Raw genomic sequence first — 22,656 nt, 5'->3', positions numbered from 1 at the left:
TACAATTAAGGCACCTGAAATATATCTAAGCACCTCAATTGTGCTATATTTCTCAATTTAGTAAAATTCATTCATTTCAATATCGCCTTCATTCAAACATGAAAGCACTTTTAGATGGATGATTTGTGATATTCCTAGACAGTTCAACCGACTTAGCTATGTTGGGTGCATCGAGTCCACCGAATACATGGATAAGCTCTCTTCATTCCAATAACTATAAAAAAATAAGGATATCTTTTTTAAAATAAAAAGACATTTTTTTTGGATAAAAATTAATATTATAGTAATTTTTAATTTAAAAAATCCCAGTCAATTATTTCTATGATCAATCTTATTCATTCTTCCCTTTTCCCATCCTCTCTTTAAAATCGACGGCCAGGATTAGTTAGGTCAATTCCAGGATTATCCCAATTCCTAATAATTAATAATAAAAAATAAATTTTTTCGACGAAGAGAAGAAAATTACATATTTCTTAACTCCTTCCGCCCTTCCGGCGTTTTGGGCACCGCTCACTCTCGCGAAGGAAGTCCAGCGACTGATCGGAGAACGATCGAGCTTATCGGTACCTTCCTCGTGTTACTGCCTCTTTTCTTCCAGTCTTCGAGGCGATGAATCCCTTCTCTATTTTCGGTTCACTGGTTTCGTCGCAAAAGAATTTGTTCTTCATTGGATGATAAATGAGATTATTTGCCTTTTTTTATAGTCCTAATATCGGAATCTGGACTTGGTTTGATGAATGTTTGGTTGAGCCCACGATCTGAATTGAGCTCCCGAGTGATGCTTGTGTTTCTGGATCAACCTCATTGACATGACATTGTCCACATTGTCAACTGCAAACTTGTTTTTTTGTTGTTGTACTGCAATATGTCAAGAAAAACCTTGTATACGGTATTATTCATTTAGAGAAGTTGCTTTGACTCATTTTAAATGAAGCATTTTGATTTTATGGAGATTATATTGTGGTTGGAATCAAATTCTTTCTTTGTTCTGAACTTTTGAATACCTTTTCTCTCTGCTAACCTAATGTTATAGTTTTTTTTGTCAATATCATGTTGTCTCTTTCAATATGTTGACATGTGGGTTTTTGTTTTTTCTCTCTTGGAAATGTAGAGGACATCCGCTTGTTATTAATGTCCGTGCTCTTCATATTTTGTATGTATCATCTTGAATTGAAACTGATACAGATAATGATGATTCAGTGTTGTCTTGGTTGCTACAGATATATGACTTGCAGAAATTTTATGCTATTTGACATGTTGGTCCATCATCATTATTTTATGTGAAAATTTGATGATAATTTTATGTCTAAGAAAATTGGAAACTACTAAAAGTTTAACTATGATCATCATCAAATTATGTTTTGTTTGTGGTCTCACTATATGGATCTTATTCTTTTGATGAGCTTAATTAGAAATAATATTTCTTGTGAAATTTAACTCCATTAAAATATGTTTTATTACATTGATTAGTATTTCCTTAGTTTTTTCTCTTACATCAGCCACTCTAATTGTTTTAACTCTTTTACTTAGAAAATCTATTGTTTGCCTTTAAATATATCAATAACATCTCAATTTATTTTCTCATTGATTAGTATCTCAATTTATTTGTTTGTTTCAGGTCAACATGTCGCCCGCTCGTTGTTGTGGAGCTGCTGTGTTTCGCCACCTCCTTGGCTCGCAGTCATCGTCCTTGGCTAATATTACCGACCCATTCTTGTTTTCTGCCCAAGGTGTTAGGCACAGAAAGCTTGAGGTGATCCTCACCACGGTATGGCTATCACCTTTACATCCTTCTCCCTAATTCAACTGATATGGCTCAATCCGATAGTGTGTTTTTGTCTGTGTCCATCAGACGATCAACAAGTTGGGGAAAGCTGGGGATACGGTGAAGGTGGCGCCAGGGCATTTCCGCAACCAGCTGATGCCTAAGCTGCTCGCTGTCCCAAACATAGAGAAGTACGCTTTCCTCATGCGGGAGCAACGCAAGGTCTGCTCCTCGTCTTTCTCTTCTATGTTCTCGGATTGAATATCCTTTGACTATATAGGAGTTTAAGGTACAATATCAATTCCCTTTGGTTGCAACATAAGCATGATGATGGGTCAATTAATGTAAGAAAACCTAACTATACCAATAAATTTGTCTAAAAATACCATAACAACATCTTCCTTACAGGTAACGTTGCCTAGGACAAACGGAATTGCTAATGTTGATTTCGAAGTATATTTAAATCTCTTTTAACATCGTAGATGGTGAAGCCAGTGAGACCTCTCACTTTTTGAAATGGGTGGCCTGATATATCATATTAAGAGCCGGCAGAAACTTGATAGTGCAAAATGTTTAAGTAAAAATTTCAGGAACCAAACCAAACTGTCTATTCAAACCAAACCAGGAAAATAACTGAACATTTTGGTTCAATTGGGTTTGAATAATTAAAATTGTTTTTTTAACTAAATGTGGTTTCTTTGAATGAAAATAATTTAAATTGTATTATCATTTTGCCTGAGTTTTGAGTGGCAGGAACTAAAGCAAAATGTTTATTTGGGAGTTTCTCTACACTGAAACGCAATTAGTTCCTTTTCTTTTTCTTTTTTTTTTTTAAAAAAAGAGTACCAAAATGAACTGAAATTTTAGCTAGTGTCACGATCTTGCCTTTCTGCAGTTCCTTGTCTCTGGCCATACACCGCTTTTTTTATTCCTGCTTGTACCATCATAATTCTTTTTCCTAACTCTGATTTTTCTTCCTAATGTAATAGTATGTCATTACTGCTTTTATAATGTATCTTATACTAGTTTATATTATCATGCAAAAGGCACTAAACAAGAAAATAAGCAAAGAGAAATTAAAAAAAAAAAAAAATCAATTTTCTGTTAGACCTCCTTCACATGCTACAATGTTTTTTTTTATAGCTTTATCAACGGGATGAAGTGGAATTGGCAAAAGAAGCTCCAATCACTGAGCAAGTCAAAGAGCAAGAGGAAACATCAGATAGCAAGGTGAGTGTGAGACCTTTTCATGAGTTTCCCTTTCCAGTACATAAAGTCTTGATGACTAGTCAAAACCAGTAAATCTTACTTGAATCTCCTTATTTCTTATCTAGTGCTGTACCAGTGATTTTTAACTCTTATTTTGATCGTTCATTTTTGCATGTTCATGATTTGTTCAGATTTTCCTTTTTCTATTGTTGAAACCAAGGTATAAATTATGCCCCATCTTGGAGTTTTGGTCTCTGGCCGAACTTATATAGCTACAGTGCAGATCCTGTGGAGACTTAGCATTCTTCAATACCTATCAAAGTGCTCCAATTGATTTACTTCTAAAAATAAATCTATAATGATTAGATAGTTAATAAAATTAAATTTTTTATAAACAATTTAAAATATAACAAATATATTAGCCATTGTGCATTTTGCCAATATGAAATATTAGAGTGTTGTGTCTATGCCATTTGCTTATCTAGATGCTATTTTAGTTTTAAGTTGTAATTTTGTCAAATTATTGCTAACATTGCATCTTAATGTCAATTATGAAGGGGGAAAAAAAAAAAAAAGAGTACCCCTTATTTTCAGTATCGTCAAAAGGACATCTTATGTTGAATAAAAATCAAAACAACACCCTAAATTTTCTTCCCAAATTACCTTTTAAACTTGACTTGTCTAACACTGCTGTAATAGTTTTTGGCCAAAACTCTTACAATATGGAGCACTTTTGACTAATAGCAATTTTTACAAACATTGAAGCTATTTTGACCAACGTCAGAGCAAAGGTGACGAGTGTTGGAGTAGTTTTGACAACATTGAAGCAGTTTTAATCAATGTTAGAGCAATTTTGATCGATATTAGAACAACTTTACCAATGTCGAAGCAATTTGTTCAATTTCGGAGTAGTTTTAGCCAAAACCGCTATGACAATAATGGACTACTTTGGTAATGAAAAATTAGATTGGAGCATTGTTTTGATATTTTTTCAACATGGGGCACAAATGTCCTTTTGAAATTCTTTCAACATGGGGCACCAATGTCCTTTTGATATTTTTCAACGTGGGGCATCAAATGATAATTAAAATAAGGGTCACCCTCTTGATTTTTGCCCAATTATTAATAAAAAATTATAGATATAAACTAATTATGTAACCCCTCACTTGATGATCCCATCCTCTTGTATGTCATTCGTGAATCACAATTGTATATCCTCTTGTGATCTCAGAAGCTACTCCTACCAATATCAGAATCACAATCTCACATCCTCTCACGATCTCAAAGATGCTGCGCCTACCAATAACATGGGATAGGGAAGAAGAATAAAAACTAATGGTCCATTTGTTTCACAGAAAATATTTTCAGTGTTGTAGTGTTTATTGGAAAATCACTATGGATGGAAAAATGTGGGCATTTTGGGAAGAATGCAATATCCTCTGGAAATGATGTTTAACCATTATGTCACAATATTTGATATGGTGGAATTAATATATATGTTTCATTTTTGTTTGGTTATGCCTATACTAGTTCTGATAATTGGAATCATTTTGTTTTCTTTCTGTTTTTTCTTATTATTTATATCATAAATGGCATACTTCAAGGAAATGTTCTATAAAGACTTGGCTGTTGCTAATTGGAAGGAAACCTTTATCAAAATACCTATGTAATCTAGATGATCAAGTTGTTTGCAGATTTAGATCATTTATTTCTCAGTTTCTGTTTAGCATAATTATGGCATCTTTGTTTGTTGTAATAAATCACAACCAACACCATCTCACGCTTTGACTCATTTGCTTGGTGTATGGTTTTAGAATATACTTTCTGTTATAATATGCTATACCTGCATCTGCATTATGGATGCGACTTGCTATAATGTGCATTCTAATGGAGATTTCTCTTGTTAAATATTTTGAAATTTGTTATTTATGATGATATAATAGGGGATAAAGTCCAATCACGTATTAGGATCCATATAGCGGATCCCGATAAAGTTGGGTTGTTTTGTTATTTATGATTATATCTTTCTGAATTATAGTTCTTGTGAATTGGTGCTGAGCACTGTATCTCAATATATTTAGAAGAATAGTCTTTAATGGTCAATTTACATTTCTTGTTCTTATGCCAATCCCAAGAAATTGTATATAAAACTTCTGGTTCTTATGAATCACTTACCATTTATCTCAATGCAAGTGCAATCCATAAGCTTTCTTATACTATATTTCAATCTTTTAAAATTGCTCTATGCATATATTTCAATAGGCAATGCAAGAAAAATTGAAGGAATATCAGGCAGCAGCAAGGCGTCTTGATAATGCTCGCCTTGTGAGTGCAATCTTCTGATGTTGTAGCTCCATCAAATGAATTTATTTTTATTGCAGTATTTGTAGAATCATTGATGCTTGTCGGAAGTAGTCTTTTGTTGTAAAACTAGAATTTTTTTTGGCAACTTGCCCCATTCAAATCTAGCCCATTCAGACTGTATCTATTGGTGAACCATGGTTCCAATTTGAAATTATCATCCCTCGGGGCAATGGTTTAGCGGACCTTCTTAGTTTTCAGGTATCTAATGATTGAGTCTCAGCTTCAGCAAATTAATGGATGAATTTGATGGTTGATCTAAGAATGATGGGTCACCGAGTGCTTCCCGATTTATCCTGATGGCCGGTGGAAAAATTTTGTTGAGCTGAGCTGATCACTCCAGGATTAGTCGGCGACGTAAACTGGACACTTGATGCCAACTAAAAAAAACTAGGATAGTATTCCTCCTGGACGATCTTTTGGATTCTTCATATACTAGTTAATACATGCAAATTGTTAACTGTATTAACTGTCTCAAGTTCATCTTATTATTTTGTTGTTTGATGAAAACTAACGGTATTTTTGCTGATGGAGATAATTCCTGTGAATACTAGAATACTTATTTATCTTTACTGATTTCCATTTGAGTTGTTTGTATTACATTATTACACATGCTAAATTTACATGACCAAATATTGCTTGTAGACCTTGTGGAGGTACATTAAAGTTGACAATGAGATCCGAACACCTGTAACCAAGGATGACATTGTAGCTGAGGTACAACAAATTTAACTCACTTTTTTTGTGTTTATATTCTTCTTATTAGCTCACTTGTTTGTGTTTATATTCTTCATATCTGTGCATATCCATGTGATCCATGGTAGTTCACACATCTGGAAATCAGCACACTGCAAAGTTCCTTCGGGTTGAATGTGTGCATATACACTAGTTTCTGTTAGGAAAAATTATAGTTATTTACCCATTGATTCTACTAGATATTCTTCACATACAAAAGTAAAATGCCGGGTACTCAATTTGTTGTCTGTTGTAAAGATGTTCATGTCTTAGTTCTTCTTATCAGTATGCATTTTCTACAAATGTGAATCTAGAAATGTGAATGACCTTGTTGAAATTCTGAAAGTAAAGTATACTCAAACTTAACAACGAATACACGTTCCCCACTCCCTGTGAAATTGTAATTACAAAACGAAATCATAGTTATAAATCCGCATGATTGTCCTGGAAGTATTTTGATTTTGTCATATCTACATGGAAGAATCACTCTACGTTAATTTGTTTTTGTTCAATTATCTGGAGCGAGCATCTAATACATATATGCAGGTTGCGAGGCAACTTGCTGTGAACATCCATCCTGACAACCTACACCTACCATCCCAACTCTCATCCCTGGGTGAACACGAAGTGCCCCTGCGCCTTCCCAGGGAAATACCCCGCCCAGAAGGAAGGCTTCAATGGACTTTAAATATCAAGATTTGCCGGAAATGAATTCTTTTTGCAGCCTCCTTAAACAGACGATTAGTAAGAAATTCTCTAACTTGTTGCAGGACAACCATGAACCTGCCAAGTATTTCATAAATTTTGCAATTTTTCAATGTTTTATTTAACTCAAGTGGGGTGATTTTTCATTCAATTGCGATGTATGTTTAATTCAAGAAAGAATCCTTGAATATGCCATCTAGTGGAATTTGCCTTGGAAGGACCTCCCATTCTGCGAATATTGTAAAATTTTAAATACATATTATGAATATTGTAGAATTTTAAATAGTGCAGTATACCGAACTTGCACTTGGAATTTGAGGATGGATATCATCTTATTTGTCGTACATATTGCTATATCTGCATGTTAGGGGAACATTTTGTCACTTCTATGTCTGAGCCCAACGAAGCCTGAATCTAAGTGGGTTATGACCTAACTGTATAAGCTCGAGTAGGGCATGCTGATTGCCGCGTCCCAACCTTGAGTTGGCCGCAATCAACTGTCGTGTATCAAGCTTGAGCTGGTCATCATCAATTGTCACGTCTCAAGCTGGAGTGGGTCTCAATCGACTATTATAGTTCGGATAGACTCCTGAGCCATGTCTCGACTCTGAATCCAGAGTCTGGATGGATTCATGAGTTGTGTCCCAAGCTTGAGTAAGTTCTTGAGATCTAACTCAATTGAACATCGACTCTCATGCGCGCTTGAGCACCCGAGCTTGAGTGGGTTGTTGGACACTCGTTCGAACACAGTGAATTTGAGTGACCCCCCCGTGTGTTAACTCTCGTGCATGCCTAAGCACTCTAAACTTGAGTAGTCTAAGTCCAAGTGGGTTGCTAGGCACTCGGCCAAGTACCCTGAGTCCGAACACCTCAAGTATCTTGTTCAATTTCAGCAACATTAACCTATCAACACGAATACGGTGATAGCCAGTGGATTCACAAGTGTTAAGTTGATCGAAATTGTGAGATAAATTTTAGTTAAAGATAAAATTTATAATATAAGGTTTCTTTTAAATGTGAGATTATCAAATATTGTGTATTTTTTTAAAAAAAATTATCTTAATCAATTATTTAATGTTATATTAAACTTTAGTGAAAATTTTATATTATTTTTAATCAAATATTTATGGAAATTTAATATTAAAATTCTTTTGCACACATTTAATCGTCATTAATTAATTAATAACGTGTCTTACTCACTCAATGATTATTTGATTATTCATTAATTAATTTAAATAATATGATAAATATTAAATAAATTTAATATCTTAATTCTTAAATTCATTTATTATACTAATAAAGAAAGTAATAAATGATGATTTTCTTTTCACAATAAAGGGAAAATTCATTTAATTCAATTTAGACTACAGGAGAAATAAATTTATTTCTTTGATTTGATTCACAACCAACAAAATGAAGATAAGAGTCACCTTTAATTTAAAAAGTAATATAACCCTTCTTAGATTTCTATATTTAATTATTTCTCTTTTGTTTTTTTCTCTTTGACAGTTCAATGGGTGGGCTTTTGACAACTCCGAAATCGCTTCTCTCTTTGGCATCGTACGAGTTTACGGATTTCATTCAGCAAGATGAGGAGTACAAAAAATATCGTCATGCCAGATATCAATTTGCAATTAGGCACCATCGTCGGAAAGATGAGCAAGTTTCTCTTCGCCGTCAATAATATTGGGCGAGCTTTAAGTGTGGGGAGTAGCATAGTCAAGCTCAATGATTTTATCAATCAACCTGCATTTGAGGAACAGAAAGAGATACCGGAGAAGATGGCAGCTCTACTCTGTTTACGGATGGACAACATCTTTGACCGGAAGAAGTCAACTGAGCAGCGGTGATCAGCTCGCACCATCTTCATCATATTCATCACTTTCATTATGTTAATCCTTTCTATCTGGACACAAATGAACAGAGATTGAACGAGGAGAATAGAGTGGTAGAGATGATGGTGCAGGGAGTGTCGCTGCAGGACCATCTCAACTTTGTTCATTTTAAGATGAAGCACTGTTTCTCTAAGTTCATACGAGAGTTTAATGAGTTGACTCAAAATGATTTGGTGATGGATGTTGAATCCCTTTGAGTTTCAATTTCAGAAATAGTTAAGATGACGGTGAACAACATCAGGACTTAGAGCTCGAGATCAAACAACACGGCTACAATAATGTCCAGCAGTTCTAGATCGACTTCGTTAGAATGATAAAAAGAATTAAGTAATTACTCTTTTTTTCTTGGTGATGTTATGTTGTCAATTTTGTGTTTTTCAAGCTCTACTCTAATTAAATAGTGACAACGTAGGACAAACTCATGTCATCAATTTGCTTCAAACTGAATTTACACCACTTGCTATTATATATTGCATTTGTTAACTCGATCTATTCTTTTGGTATGAATTTTCATGATGAATTTATTACAAACTTTGAAAATATCAAATCTATCGCGATCTATGCTTTTGGTATGATTGCAATTGTAGTTAGCTTGTTTACATCTTAACCATTCTTTGTGTTTGTGATACTTCCTTTCACATTCACTCTATAAGAAACAAAGAGGACTCAAGAATAGTGCAACGGCAAAGCTTCGCCATTGATGTTCTAGAATGCGCACTTCTAGCCTTGCATTGTGTGTATGTGTTAGTGAATAGAGCATCGTCGTCCTTTGCCTCTCGCATCGTCTCTTGCCAACCACGACGAGGAGGATTGTCCCTTTGAGCTCCTTCTGCTATCTATTGTACCCCAATTAGTTGTCCTTTACAACAATGGAACTGACTACGTGTTTCCTTGGCGGGCTAAGCTGCAACTAAAAGTGTTTAGAGTGCGTTAGAACGATCACAGGATGACCTATAGTGAAAGCAACTAGCATCCATCCAATCTTCAACAATGATCATATATAGTCTTAAGGCATAGCACAGACGATGAGCACATGACATATCAGACGATGGGTCAATTTTTAGGAACTAACGACCTGAGATTTATCTCATCATGTACATGACGCTATATACCTATATATACCTTTCTTCATATCCGTAGGACCTAAAGGACTAACGGTTCTACATTCAACAGTGATCATATATAGCAAGAATTGTGAGATAAAATTTAGAATAATATGAGAAATATTAAATAATTTTAATATCTCAATTCTTAAATTCATTTATTATACTAATAAAAAAGTTGATAAATGAAGATTTTCTTTTCGTAATAAAGGAAAAAAATAACTATGTTCAATTTAGACTATAAGAGAAATAAGTTTATGTCTTTGATTTGATTGGCAACCAATAGAGTGAAAATAAGAGTTGCCTTTAATTTAAAAAGTAATATTGTTTTTTTAAATCTTTGACTGCGTTACTTAATTTAGTTTAAAAAAGAAATATGTAAAAATAAAAATAAAATTAAATAGTAGTATGCATTTACTTAATTTAGTTTAGTTTAATAATTTTTAAAATTTTTTTTATTCGGTCATATATTCATATTATATATATATATATAATGAATTGATTAATATAATAATTTTTATTTTTAAATCATATGGATTTTTTTTTCTTTTTTACTCAAACATAAATTCATCATGTAATTGTTTTTCTACTTAATTTAGTTTGATTTGATAATTTTTCTATTTTTAGAAAATATACATATTAGTTGTTTCTTTTTTATTCGATCATAAATTTATTAGGTGATTTTTTTTTACTTTTTAAATAAATCGATAGATTATTTTAAATTTTTTTCTATTTTTAGAAAATATACATATTAGTTTTTTTCCTTTTTTATTCGATCATAAATTCATTAGGTGAATTTTTTTAACCTTTTTTTAATGAATCGATGGCCTTTTTAATTTTTTTATTTTTAGAAAATACATATATTATTTTTTTCCTTTTTTTTATTCGATCATAAATTTATTAGGTGATTTGTTTTTTCACTTTTTAATAAATCGATCGAGTGGCTTGTGACTTCTCGACTAATATAAAATCGTATGCACTCATCAAGCAAAAACATAATGGTTTTGGAAAGATGATACTATACATTCCAATTTTCATAAGTTGTTTACAAGTTATATAATTAACTTATTCGACAAATTCTCCAAATTTAATATAAAATTTGGATAACAATTTATACATTGTTTACAAGTTACATAATTTAATTTAATATTTTTTTTAAATATTTGTCCATAAATTTATCATTTAATTAATATTTAAAAGTTTTTAATGAAATGATTTTGTCGATGTTACTTCTTTTAGTTTAATTTAATATTTTCTATTTTTAAATTATATGTGTTTTTTATTCTGTTATAAATTCATTATGTAATTCTTTTCTTATATATATATATATGGTAATCCACCAACATAATTTGAAAGTTTAGCTGGAAATAGTACTTGACTCTCTATTAAATTGAAATTCATCTTCACTCTCATTTGCAATTTTGAGCAGCTAAACTTGAATTATTTTTTTCCACTTAGTATTTTTTGTTTAAATTGAATTAGATTTATAAATGAGCACTTAAGTCAATTTGGATTTGATTATGAAATTAAGTTATGCCTTTGTTATGATCCAAACAATTTGGCAAAATAAAAAATATAAATAATGTGAGAAATATGAAAATCCAAATTACATAAATAACCTGAGTAGAAATACAGCGGTCTTTTTTACATTATCACTGATAACAAAAATGATAATAGACAAACGTCATTCTGAATACAAAAATTAAGAAACTGATAAAATCTTTATGATGTTATCAAATTTTAATTTGGTAGCTAAATTTAAATACTAATAAAATTTTGATGGCTAATTAGTGATCGAAATTAAGATCATCATTAAATTAATAATTAAAATTAAATTCAATCACTAATTAACGAATGCATTTCTATATCGGTGACTAAATTGATTTTAAAAGTTTGATTTTTTGGTTTAGTTAAAAGTTTGTTTTTTTAAAAAAAAATTATTTTGTCAAATTATAATTTTAAAATTTGAAAATTAATTAAATTGATTAAATTAATTATTTAATTAAATAACTTAAATTTTAGAATTATTATTTTAAAAATTAAATTAGCAATCGATTTTTATTCCAATCACTAAATTAGCCATCAATTTTTATACTGGTCGCTAAATTAATTTTAAAAGTTTGATTAAAAAAGGGTTTGATATTTTTGTTTAGGGTAAAAGTTTGATTTTAAAAAATATTATTTTTGTTGAATTGATTTAATTTAATATGTTCGATTATGATTTTAAATTATGAAAACTAAAATTCAATGGCTAAATTGATCTTAAAAGTTTAATTAATTTTTTTATTTAGGTTAAAGTTTGATTTTTTTGAAAAAAAATATTATTCTGGGTTAAATTTATTTAATTTAATATGTTTTATTATGATTTTAAAATTTGAAAGTTAATTAAATTGATTAAATTAATTTTTCATTAAAAATAAAAATAATAAAATTATTATTTTTAAAATTAAATTAGCGATCAATTATTATTTCAATAGCTAAATAGCAATCGGATCTATTTCTGGTCGCTAATTTAATGATTGATTATAATTTCAATCGCTAAATTAATGACCGAATCCAATAGGGTCATTAAAGTTTCTTTGTTATTTTTGTAGGGATGGCCACACTCAATAGTACATATTTGTTCTTACAGGCAAGGTCAGTGATCAAATTCAAAGTCGGTTGTTTGAAGGATATCTTAATAGCAACCGTTCATCTTATAGGTTTGTGACGTTTGTCAACCTTAATTTAGTCTCTCTTTTTTTTGTTTACTATTCCATAAACGTACAAAATGATTTTATTAAACTTGATATCATATGCAACTCTAATTACATTACATCTGTTCGGAAAAAATATAAATAAAAGGTCAGCATTTGGAAACTTAGATTTGATCATTCTTTGCCTCGGTGAAATAGTTGATGGAGGGCGAGCTTCCTCCTTATGCTAGTATTGACTTGCATAATCTTTCAAAGCTCGATGAAATAGTTGATGGAGGGGAGGCACCTTCGGTTTATTCATATTGCTGCTACAAGCAAAGGCTACTGATAGACGTATAAGTACGGGTCCCGAGAGAACGTGACAGTCAGAAGTCAAGGAAATGTGACAGTCAATAGTTAAGAAGACGTGACAGTCAGAAGTCAAGGAAGAGAGTGGTTAGACCGCCCCGCCTCACCTGCTGCATAACTCCCAGTCAGTCACTAGCAGGTCGGGTACCCAGATCTGAGACATAAGACCAAGTAGTTCCTGGCCTGTCTCCAACCGATAAGTTCTTACCAACCCAGACTTTACATGGTTCAGCTCATCTTCCTCATCAAATGCCCAGCAAAGTAGCTCAGTAGTGTTGGAACCCCAAAGTTGTTTTGGTGTGATCAACAAGTTAAGTTAGGTTCTGTGTGTTTCTAACCTTGTGTCTAAGTGTGCAGGAACACAGGTAGTCGAGTGGAAGACGCAGCTAGCGAGAAGGAGGGCATGCGATGCGTCCGAGGGACGAGGAGCTGCGGAAGAGTATACCGCGCAGACGAGAAGGAAGCGTGCGGTGGTTCCGAGGGACGAAAGCCGGAGCGGAAGACTGCTTGAGGAGTAAAAGACGCAGCTAGCGAGAAAAATGACACATGCTCTGTCCGAGGGACGAAGACTGTGGATGAGTACGCCGGCGGATGAGAAGGAAACATGCGGCGATTCCGAGAGACGAGAAGCCGGAGCGGAAGCCCACTCGAGAAGACCGGAAATTGAGTTCGGGTGAGTCCTTTTTCGGATGGCAGAGAACACCCAAGCGAACGGATCCGGAGTTGAAGACCCGGGCCGAGGCGACCAGAGCCGGAGCAAAGGACCCGGACCGAAAAAGTCAACCAAAGTTGACTTTTGGGTTTGGGGCGCTCGGAGTTGACTTTTTCACAGGATCGAACTTTGATTCGATCTGAACATTGGGGGATAAAATTTATCTCCCCCAGGGCACCTGAAACTCTCCAGGCGCCCCGACCAAGGCTATAAATATAGCCTTGGTCTAGAAGCTTTTCAACAACTCAGAGCAATTCATTTCCAACGCTTGTACGCTTTAGTTTTAGATGAGCTTCTTTGTTTTGCGCTTTCACTGCTGTAAGAGGTTTCTCCGCCCAAAAGAGATACTAGTGCGACATTCCTTGGATTAACAACATTCTTGGTTGTAACCAAGTAAATCCTTTTGCCTCTTCATTTCTTTAGTTTCTGTTCAATTTATTTTATGCAAGTGTTTTGTTGAAAGTTCGAGAAGGGTATTTTTGTTTTTGTTTTACAGGGTTATTCAACCCCCCTTCTAGCCGGCCGCCAACGGTCCTACAAGTGGTATCAAAGCCAAGGCGCTTCAGGAGGACTAACCGCCAATCGAAGCAAACATAATGGCTGGACCAAGCATCCACCCACCGAAATATAAAGGGGATTTCGCAACCTGGAAAAAACTGATGCAGATATTTTTCACAACAGATTTTGATTTAATTTTAACAATGGAACTTGGCTTTATAACTCCAGACGGTAAAAAAAAAATCAATGGATGAAAAAGGAGCAGGCTGACTTTGTGGCGAACGACAAAGCAGAATATCATCTGTTAAGCGTTCTTCTACCACAAGAAGTCAATCGAATCGGGAACTACGACTCGGCAAAGGAACTTTGGGAGAAGTTCCTCGAGCTGTACGAAGGAATGTCCGAAGCCAAGCTCGCCAGAAGAGATCTACTTCGTAATCAGCTCACCAGCCTGCGACTTGGGGAAGACGAGATAGTTGCGCATCTGCACTCAAGAATCAAAGAGATCATTACTGGACTGTCGAATCTCGGAGAAAAGGTAAGTAACCGAGATTCGTTAAGGTACGCATTAAATTCGTTTCTGAGAAATTCAAAATGGGCATCACTAGTAGATGCCTTTTACATTTCAAAAGACTTAGAAAAAATTTCATTAGAAGAATTTTTCTCGACTTTTGAAGTGCACGAATCAAGATGTGCAGGTTCGAAGGAGCCCAAGAACAACGTCGCCCTCAAAGTTTCGAGAGACGAACTTGAGTCGGAATCTTCTCTCGATGACGAGGAAATGGTAATGATGGTAAGAACATTCAAGAAACTTTGTAAATCTAGATCTACTAACCATCCGCAGGGGAAAAAGAAAAGGACGATCCGCTGCTACCACTGCGACGAAGAAGGGCACGTCAAGGACAACTGCCCCAAGCTGAAGAAGAATGACAAGAAGAAGGGTAAGAAGCTTATCCAAAAGCGAAAGGCCCTAAAGGCGACGTGGGACGATACGTCGTCAGAGTCGGAAGTCGAGGCATTCTCCGGACTTGCTCTAATGGCAAGCCATCAAGACGACGACTATGAGTCAAGCTCTTTCGAAATGAACATTGAGAGCATCGATGAAGGGGGAGCCACGTCGGAAGAAAGCAGCAGTTCAGGGGGAGAAACGGACAACGAGATCGACAAGGTAAGTGAGGTACGATCACTTCCAAATGAGATCGACAATGTAAATGAGGTACGATCACTTCCTCCCGATAAACTCTTTAAGTTTGTTAAACTATTAACAAAAGACTGTTGCAAATTAGAAAAGGAGATTAAAATTTTAAAAATAATTTTGGCTAAATCTTGTCCCTTAGAAGAATTAGACAAATCAAAATTAGAAAATGAGAAATTGAAATCAGAAAATAAAGATTTGAAAATTCAAGTAGATAATTTGAAAAACCATGCATGCTCATCTAATTTTAGAAAATTTTAAAATTTAAATTGGTATTATAGATATTACCAGGGACAAATTAGGAATATTTCAAGAAAATATGTACCTAAGAAATATTTAGCTAATCCAGTAGGCTGGAACCTATATTGGTAAATCTTGCTTACTCTAAATTTTAAACGAAATTAGCGCTTTCAGTGAGAAAATTAGACATTGAATTTCTTTATAAGGCTTTGTCTAAGGAAGTGGTTGTTGCTCCAATAATTAAGAAGGCCTAGTGTCTCGCCACGACCTAGAAGCCAAAATATTGAAATAAATGTTTAATTAACTTTCTGTCAAAACATTAAAATTAGAATTAATTAATGCTTTTAAAGTTTTTCAAACATTTTTTTCAAAATATTTTTTCCTTAGAAAAATTCTCTTTTATACTTAGAAAAAATTTTCAGAAATTTTTTTTTGCCTAAGTTAAAAGTTGTTCTGAAATTTAAAATTTCTACTTAAGTTTTTTTTCAAAAAATTTTCAAAAAAAAAAGTTTTTTCAAAGCTGTCTAAGTTAGAATTTTTTTATTTCACTTAGAAAAATTTTCTTAAAATTTTACTTAAAAATTTTTTTACAGAGACTGTTTATTATTGCAAAATTTTTTAAGAATCTCAAAATTTTCTAAGTTTCTTCCCATAGATTTTTTCTTAGAACCCCAATTTTTTTATGTGATCAAAGGGGGAGAAGGAAAAGTATAAGTCTAGGGGGAGGTAGACCAAATTTAACTTGTTTTATTTTTGCACTTAATTGCAAATTTAGTTAAGTTTATATTATGTCTATTTTATCCTAACTTAACTTGGGTTGCTCACATCAAAAAGGGGGAGATTGTTGAAACCCCAAGGTTGTTTTGGTGTGATCAACAAGTTAAGTTAGGTCCTGTGTGTTTCTAACCTTGTGTCTAAGTGTGCAGGAGTTTAGGAGCACAGGTAGTCAAGTGGAAGACGCAGCTAGCGAGAAGGACGACATGCGGTGTGTCCGAGGGACGAGGAGTTGCGGAAGAGTACACCGGCGGACAAGAAGGAAGCGTACGGTGGTTCCGAGGGACGAAATTCGGAGCGGAAGACTGCTCGAGGAGCAAGAGACGCAGCTAGCGAGAAGGACGACACATGGTGCGTCCGAGGGACGAAGACTACGGATGAGTACACCGGCAGACGAGAAGGAAACACGCGGCGATTCCGAGGGACGAGAAGCCGGAGCGGAAGCCCACTCGAGAAGACCGAAAGTTGGGTTCGGGTGAGCCCTTTTCCGGATGGCTAAGATCACCCAAGCGAGCGGATCCGGAGTTGAAGACCCGGACCGAGGCGACCAGAGCCGGAGCAGAGGACCCGGACCGAAAAAGTCAACCAAAGTTGCCTTTTGGGTCTGGGGCGCCCGGAGCTAACCGGGGCGCCCGGAACGTACCAGGGTGCCCGGAACGTACGGGGGCGCCCGGACCCCTCCGAGGCGCCTGGAACGTACCGGGGCACCCGGAGTTGACTTTTCCACAGGATCGAGCTTTGACTCAATCTGAACGTTGGGGGATAAAATTTATCCCCCTAGGACGCCCGGAACCCTCTAGGCGCCTCGACCAAGGCTATAAATATAGCCTTGGTCCAGAAGCTTTTCAACAACTCAGAGCAATTCATTTCCAACACTTGTACGCTTCAGTTTTAGATTAGCTTCTTTGTTTTGCGCTTTCACTGCTGTAAGAGGCTTCTCCGCCCAAAGGAGATACTAGTGCGACATTCCTTGAATTAACTGATAGATCGTTTGGAGCGATAGAGGGGGGGTGAATATCGCGCTTTTTAAAACTATTCTTTTCTTTCAAATCAAAGTCATGCACAGCGGAAAGTAAATAGAGACAGTTTGTTTACTTCGTCCGGAGCCTAGCTCGACTCCTACTCGAAGGCTTGCGGTCCTTGACCACACCGGTGAGCAAACCACTATAACTCTTCTTTCCGAAATTCTTCGGAAAGAAGCAGATCGTATGATGGAGCAAGATAGTAACACCCTACTATCTTGCTTAAATGAATTACAAATGCAAGCTTAAAATAAATTTTACCGACAACTTAAAATGAAGATATAGCTTAGGTAGGCACTTCCAGATGGTGTAGCTTGCTGCACGGATGAGGACAAGTTGCTTGCAGAGTAGAAATTTTTTAACAGAAAGTTGTTCTTCCGGCCTCTGTCTTCGAGCCTGATTTTATAGATGTACTGGAGGTTCAGTCGACCGATCCCACTGTTCGGTCGACCGAACCTGCTCCCTTCCTTCCTGGCTGAAGTTCGAAGCTGGCTCGATCTTTTGCATTTACTGGTCTTTAATGATTCGGTCGACCGAACCTCTTTTTCGGTCGACCAAACAAGCTTTTTCCTTGTTCGTCAGAATTTGCCGTGATCTTGATTTAATGCAGCTTTAATGTTAATTAGATCAGTCGACCGATCCCTGGGTTCGGTCGACCGATCAGCCCATCTTTCCTTTGCTGCTGATCGGTGCTGATGAACTGGCTAGGCTGAGTCATCATGGTTCGGTCGACCAATCTTACGGTTCGGTCGACCGATCAGGCTTTGATCCGATTCTGGCTCAGTTTTGATCTGGACTGACTTATGTGCTGATCTTACTTGGTTCGGTCGACCGATCCTCTAGTTCGGTCGACCGATCCAACTTAACCTGCAAGACAGTGTTAGACTAAAATAACCTACAACACAGATGTTAGACCAAACCAACCTGCAACACAGATATTAGCACAATAGTATAATAATGAGAAATAAAAGAACATTAGAACTGTTCTTGATCTCAACTTGGAAACCTTCCCGGTTTCTTCAGTTGGATCAGCGACCTAAGATTGTTTCCTTTTGGAACCCGACCTCATTGTCACTCCTCCAGTTTGTTTACCTCAACCTACCTGCCAAACTTTGATCCTCCAGATCTAGTTTGGACTTTTCACTCAGTCTTGATCGGCTAACTAGGACTTTTCCTTCGATCTTCGGTCCTCTAGACCTCTCGATCACTCTGCCAAGTTTCGGGTCCCCTCGACCCACTTGGACTTGCACCTGGGTTCCACGATCTGCTAAGATTTCTCCGCCTAGCCTCCAGCTAGGACTTTCCCGGTTGAGTAAACATCCTGCACACTCAGTCAACTTGTTAGATCATAACAAGACTTAACTTGAACCTTTGACAACATCAAAACTCAGGTTTGATTCTGGTGCAGCTTGCACCAACAATCTCCCCCTTTTTGATGTTTGGCAACTAAGGTTCAAAGTTAAGTTAAAAATATGCAACAAGTAAATAAACAAGCAGTTTTAATTTTCCCTTGAATTAACTAACTCCCCCTGAATTCACTATTTCTCCCCCTTTGACACACATCAAAAATAGGGACAGAACAAAAAACCAAGTAAATTTTGAATAGACTTATCAAATAATTTACTAATATTTGGAAAAACATTACTAAAAATATACTAAGTCAAGAAATATTTTGAAAATTCTAAAAATTATATGTTGAAAAGAATAAAATTTGGAAGATATTTTGAAAATTAAAACATTTGAAATTTTATATTTTGAAAAGAATAAATTTTTAAACAACATTATGAAAAATATACTTTGAAATTTGAAAAACATTTTGAAAAAGAATGAATTTTGAAAAACATAAAAAACTCTTGAATTTTGAAAAACATGAGTTTAAAAGAATGAATTTTAAAAAATATTTTGAAAATAATGAATTTTTTAAAAAATAATTTTAATTAAGTTTAAAATAAGTTTAAATAATTTTTAAAATAATTTTAATTAAATTTTAAAATAATTTTAATTTTAATTAAGTTTTAAAAATAATTTTAATTAAGTTTTTTTAAAAAAATAATTTTAATTAATTTTTTTTTCAAATAATTTTAATTAAGTTTTTTTTAAATAATTTTAATTAAGTTTTAAAATAAGTTTAATTAAGTTTTAAAATAATTTTAATTAAGTTTTAAATAATTTTAATTAAGTTTTAAAATAATTAAAAATAATTTAATTTGATTTTAAAAATAATTTTAAATAATTTAATTTGTTTTTTTTTTAAATAATTTTAATTAAGTTTTAAAATAATTTTAATTAAGTTTTAAAATAATTTTAATTAAAAATAATTTTAATAATTTTTAAAATAAGTTTAATTAAGTTTTAAAATAATTTTTTTAATTTTTTAAAAATAATTTTAATTAAGTCTTAAAATAATTTTAATTAATTTTTTTAAAAATAATTTTAATTAAGTTTTAAAATAATTTTAATTAAGTTTTAAAATAATTTTAATTAAGTTTTTTTTAAAAAAATAATTTTAATTAAGTTTTTTTTAAAATAATTTTAATTAAGTTTTAAAATAATTTTAATTAAGTTTTAAAATAACTTTAATTAAGTTTTAAAATAATTTAAATTTAGTTTTTTTTTTAAAAAAATAATTTTAATTAAGTTTTTTAAAAATAATTTTAATTAAGTTTTAAAATAATTTTTAAGTTCGAATTAGATTTGAATTAGATTTTAATTAATTTTGAATTTTTTGAAAGAGATTATTGAACCCATGTTAAATTCAAACTTAGCTTTGGGTTAATCAAGCAGGCGTCCTAAGGATAAGCTTTCAGTTCAGTGGTGAGGCGTACGACCTACTTGAATATCATTAGACCACTTGCTGAAGGCTTTCCAAATTGTTCCCACTCAAAAAACTTAATACTAAATTTTGGTCTAACTAGCCCATGTTTGACTGGGATAGCTTCGGTCAGATCCACTAAGTGTAGTGCACTAGATGGAATTCCATATTCAGCCTAGACATGCCTTCGACAAAGTTTCCTCGACGTGCTATCATCTCAATCCATTCCGGTGCTATGTTGTAGGGTTTGGTAAACCTTTTTCATCTAACCGTTCTAAGCAGAAAAATAATCCTAATCCTAAGTATTGAGTTTGGTTTAATCAAGTTGGTTGGATTGTTTTTCTAATTGCTCCCCCTGAGTCATAGCTTAGATAAGGTCTATCTAAGTAATGGATTTGACTCTTAGGGACCAAGTAGTGGTTTGGTTTAATTGGTTTGGTTAACTGTTTTGTTTGAACCCATGCTTGGACTTGACTTCTAACATTTTGACTGATTAGAGACATGTATGATTTGTTTGTTTTGTTCAGTTTATAGCCAAGCCCCGATTTGTTGTACACGGCTCGTTGCGATCCAAGTACCATATGTAGACACTTGGATCCCATTTCGAACCTTTCAAAAGTTTTCTTGAGTCGCTCGACTTAACCTTTTAAATCGGAATTTTCTTCCTCAAGTTTTTCAACTTGAGTCGAAGTTCCGACTTGAACTTGGTTAGTTGAGTCACTCAAGTTAACTTGTTACTTAAGGTGGTCTATTTCCTTAAGTAACAAGTCATTTTGTTTTTCCGATTTTGCTAATTTTTTAAACAAATATTTAACTACTTTAAGCAAATTAGACTTGGAATCAATTGTTACCATATTTGGATCTTCCGATCCGGGGCTTCTCTTGGAATCGAGGTCGATCTCGAACTCGTATTCTTCTTCGGACTCGGAGTCGGAATCTTCGTTTCTTTCCATAAATGCAAGATGACTCGAGTGCTTCGTTTGTTCCGCATCGGATTCGTCGGAAGAGGTTTCGTCCCATGTCGCTTGAAGAGCCTTCTTCCGTCTTGTCGATTTGGGTCTTTCTTCTTTTCGATTTGGGCATTCATTTTTGAAATGCCCCTTCTTGTTGCATCCATAACAAATCATTTCTGATTTGTTTTGGATCTGGTTCGGTGGAGTCTTTTTAGTGCTTCTTCTAAACTTTTTCTTAGTCAACAGTCCTCGGACCATGTTGACTAATTATTCTTCGTTAGTTGAGTCAGAGTCTGACTCGCTTTCTAACTCGATCTTCATTTTTGATTTTGTCTCCTTGCTCGGCCCTACATACAAAGCAACACCTTTCTCGCCATGGCTCATGTTAGATTGCTCGTGTAGTTCTAATTCACAGAATAACTCGTCTAACTTAAGAATTGAAAGATTCTTAGAAACTTTGTAAGCATCTACAATTGATGCCCACAAAGCATTCCTCGGAAAGGCGTTTAGAGCGTACCTTATTGTGTCATGATTTTCGAGATTGTGTCCGATCAGGTGAAGACCGTTGAGGATATCCTTCAGTCGAGCGTGTAGTTGCGAGGCCGTCTTTCCAGGAAACATTTTTATATTTAACAAATTGTTTAAAAGTAGATCTCGTTTGTTTACCTTCGAGTCGTCCGTTCCTTTGTGTAGTTTGACTATCGAGTCCCACAATTCTTTGGCGTTGTCGTAGGGACCAACTCTATTCAACTCCTCCATCGTGAGCCCGCACTGAATGGTATTGATTGCTTTGTAGTTCAGTTGTGCCTTCTTGATCATCTGAGGAGTCCATTCTTCTGGTTCTAGAGTTGTTCCGTCCTTCATTGGGGGAGTATAGCCTTTCAGAACTGTGAACCAGAGCTCAATGTCGGACTTTAAGTAGCACTCCATCCTATTCTTCCAGTAACTGAAATTCTCTCATTTGAATAGTGGAGGTCGGACCGTACTATAGCCTTCTTGATATGAGTTCAACATCCTTGCAAGAAAAAATTAAGAAAAATATTTCCAAGACTCTCGTCTTGGGATTAGTAGTGCTTGAAGAAAAAAATATTCTAAAAGGAAAAGAAAGAGTTTTAAAAATGTTTTGAAAATCGGTTAAGAAATTTCAGAGCTAACCTGCTTTGATACCAATTGATAGATCGTTTGGAGCGATAAAGGGGGGGTGAATATCGCGCTTTTTAAAACTATTCTTTTCTTTCAAATCAAAGTCATGCACAACGGAAAGTAAATAGAGATAGTTTGTTTACTTTGTTCGGAGTCTAGCTCGACTCCTACTTGAAGGCTCGCGGTTCTTGACCGCACCGGTGAGCAAACCACTATAACTCTTCTTTCCGAAATTCTTCGGAAAGAAGCAGATCGTACAATGGAGTAAGATAGTAACACCCTACTATCTTGCTTAAATGAATTACAAATGCAAGCTTAAAATAAATTTTACCAACAACTTAAAATGAAGATATAGCTTAGGTCGGCACTTCCGGATGGTGTAGCTTGCTGCACGGATGAGGACGAGTTGCTTGCAGAGTAAGAATTTTTTAACAGAAAGTTGTTCTTCCGGCCTCTGTCTTCGAGCCTGATTTTATAGATGTACTGAAGG

At 34.5% G+C, this 22,656-nt stretch overlaps 1 protein-coding gene across 1 annotated transcript; it reads left to right on the top strand.

Moving 5' to 3' along the window:
• The first annotated feature begins 452 nt into the window (after positions 1-452).
• Positions 453-6,974, top strand: LOC122013985 (50S ribosomal protein L9-like). Its single transcript, XM_042570188.1, has 7 exons — positions 453-563; positions 1,619-1,768; positions 1,853-1,987; positions 2,909-2,995; positions 5,237-5,299; positions 5,981-6,052; positions 6,617-6,974. Exons 2-7 carry the CDS (start codon positions 1,625-1,627, stop codon positions 6,779-6,781), a joined length of 666 nt encoding a protein of 221 aa, XP_042426122.1. The 5' UTR covers positions 453-563; positions 1,619-1,624; the 3' UTR covers positions 6,782-6,974.
• The last annotated feature ends 15,682 nt before the right edge of the window (positions 6,975-22,656 follow it).

This window comes from Zingiber officinale, chromosome 8B, assembly GCF_018446385.1.
Source record: "Zingiber officinale cultivar Zhangliang chromosome 8B, Zo_v1.1, whole genome shotgun sequence".
In the NCBI taxonomy this organism is placed as follows: domain Eukaryota; kingdom Viridiplantae; phylum Streptophyta; class Magnoliopsida; order Zingiberales; family Zingiberaceae; genus Zingiber; species Zingiber officinale.
The sequence above is the reverse complement of the archived record's forward strand: the minus strand, read 5'-3'. Positions and strand labels throughout refer to the sequence as shown.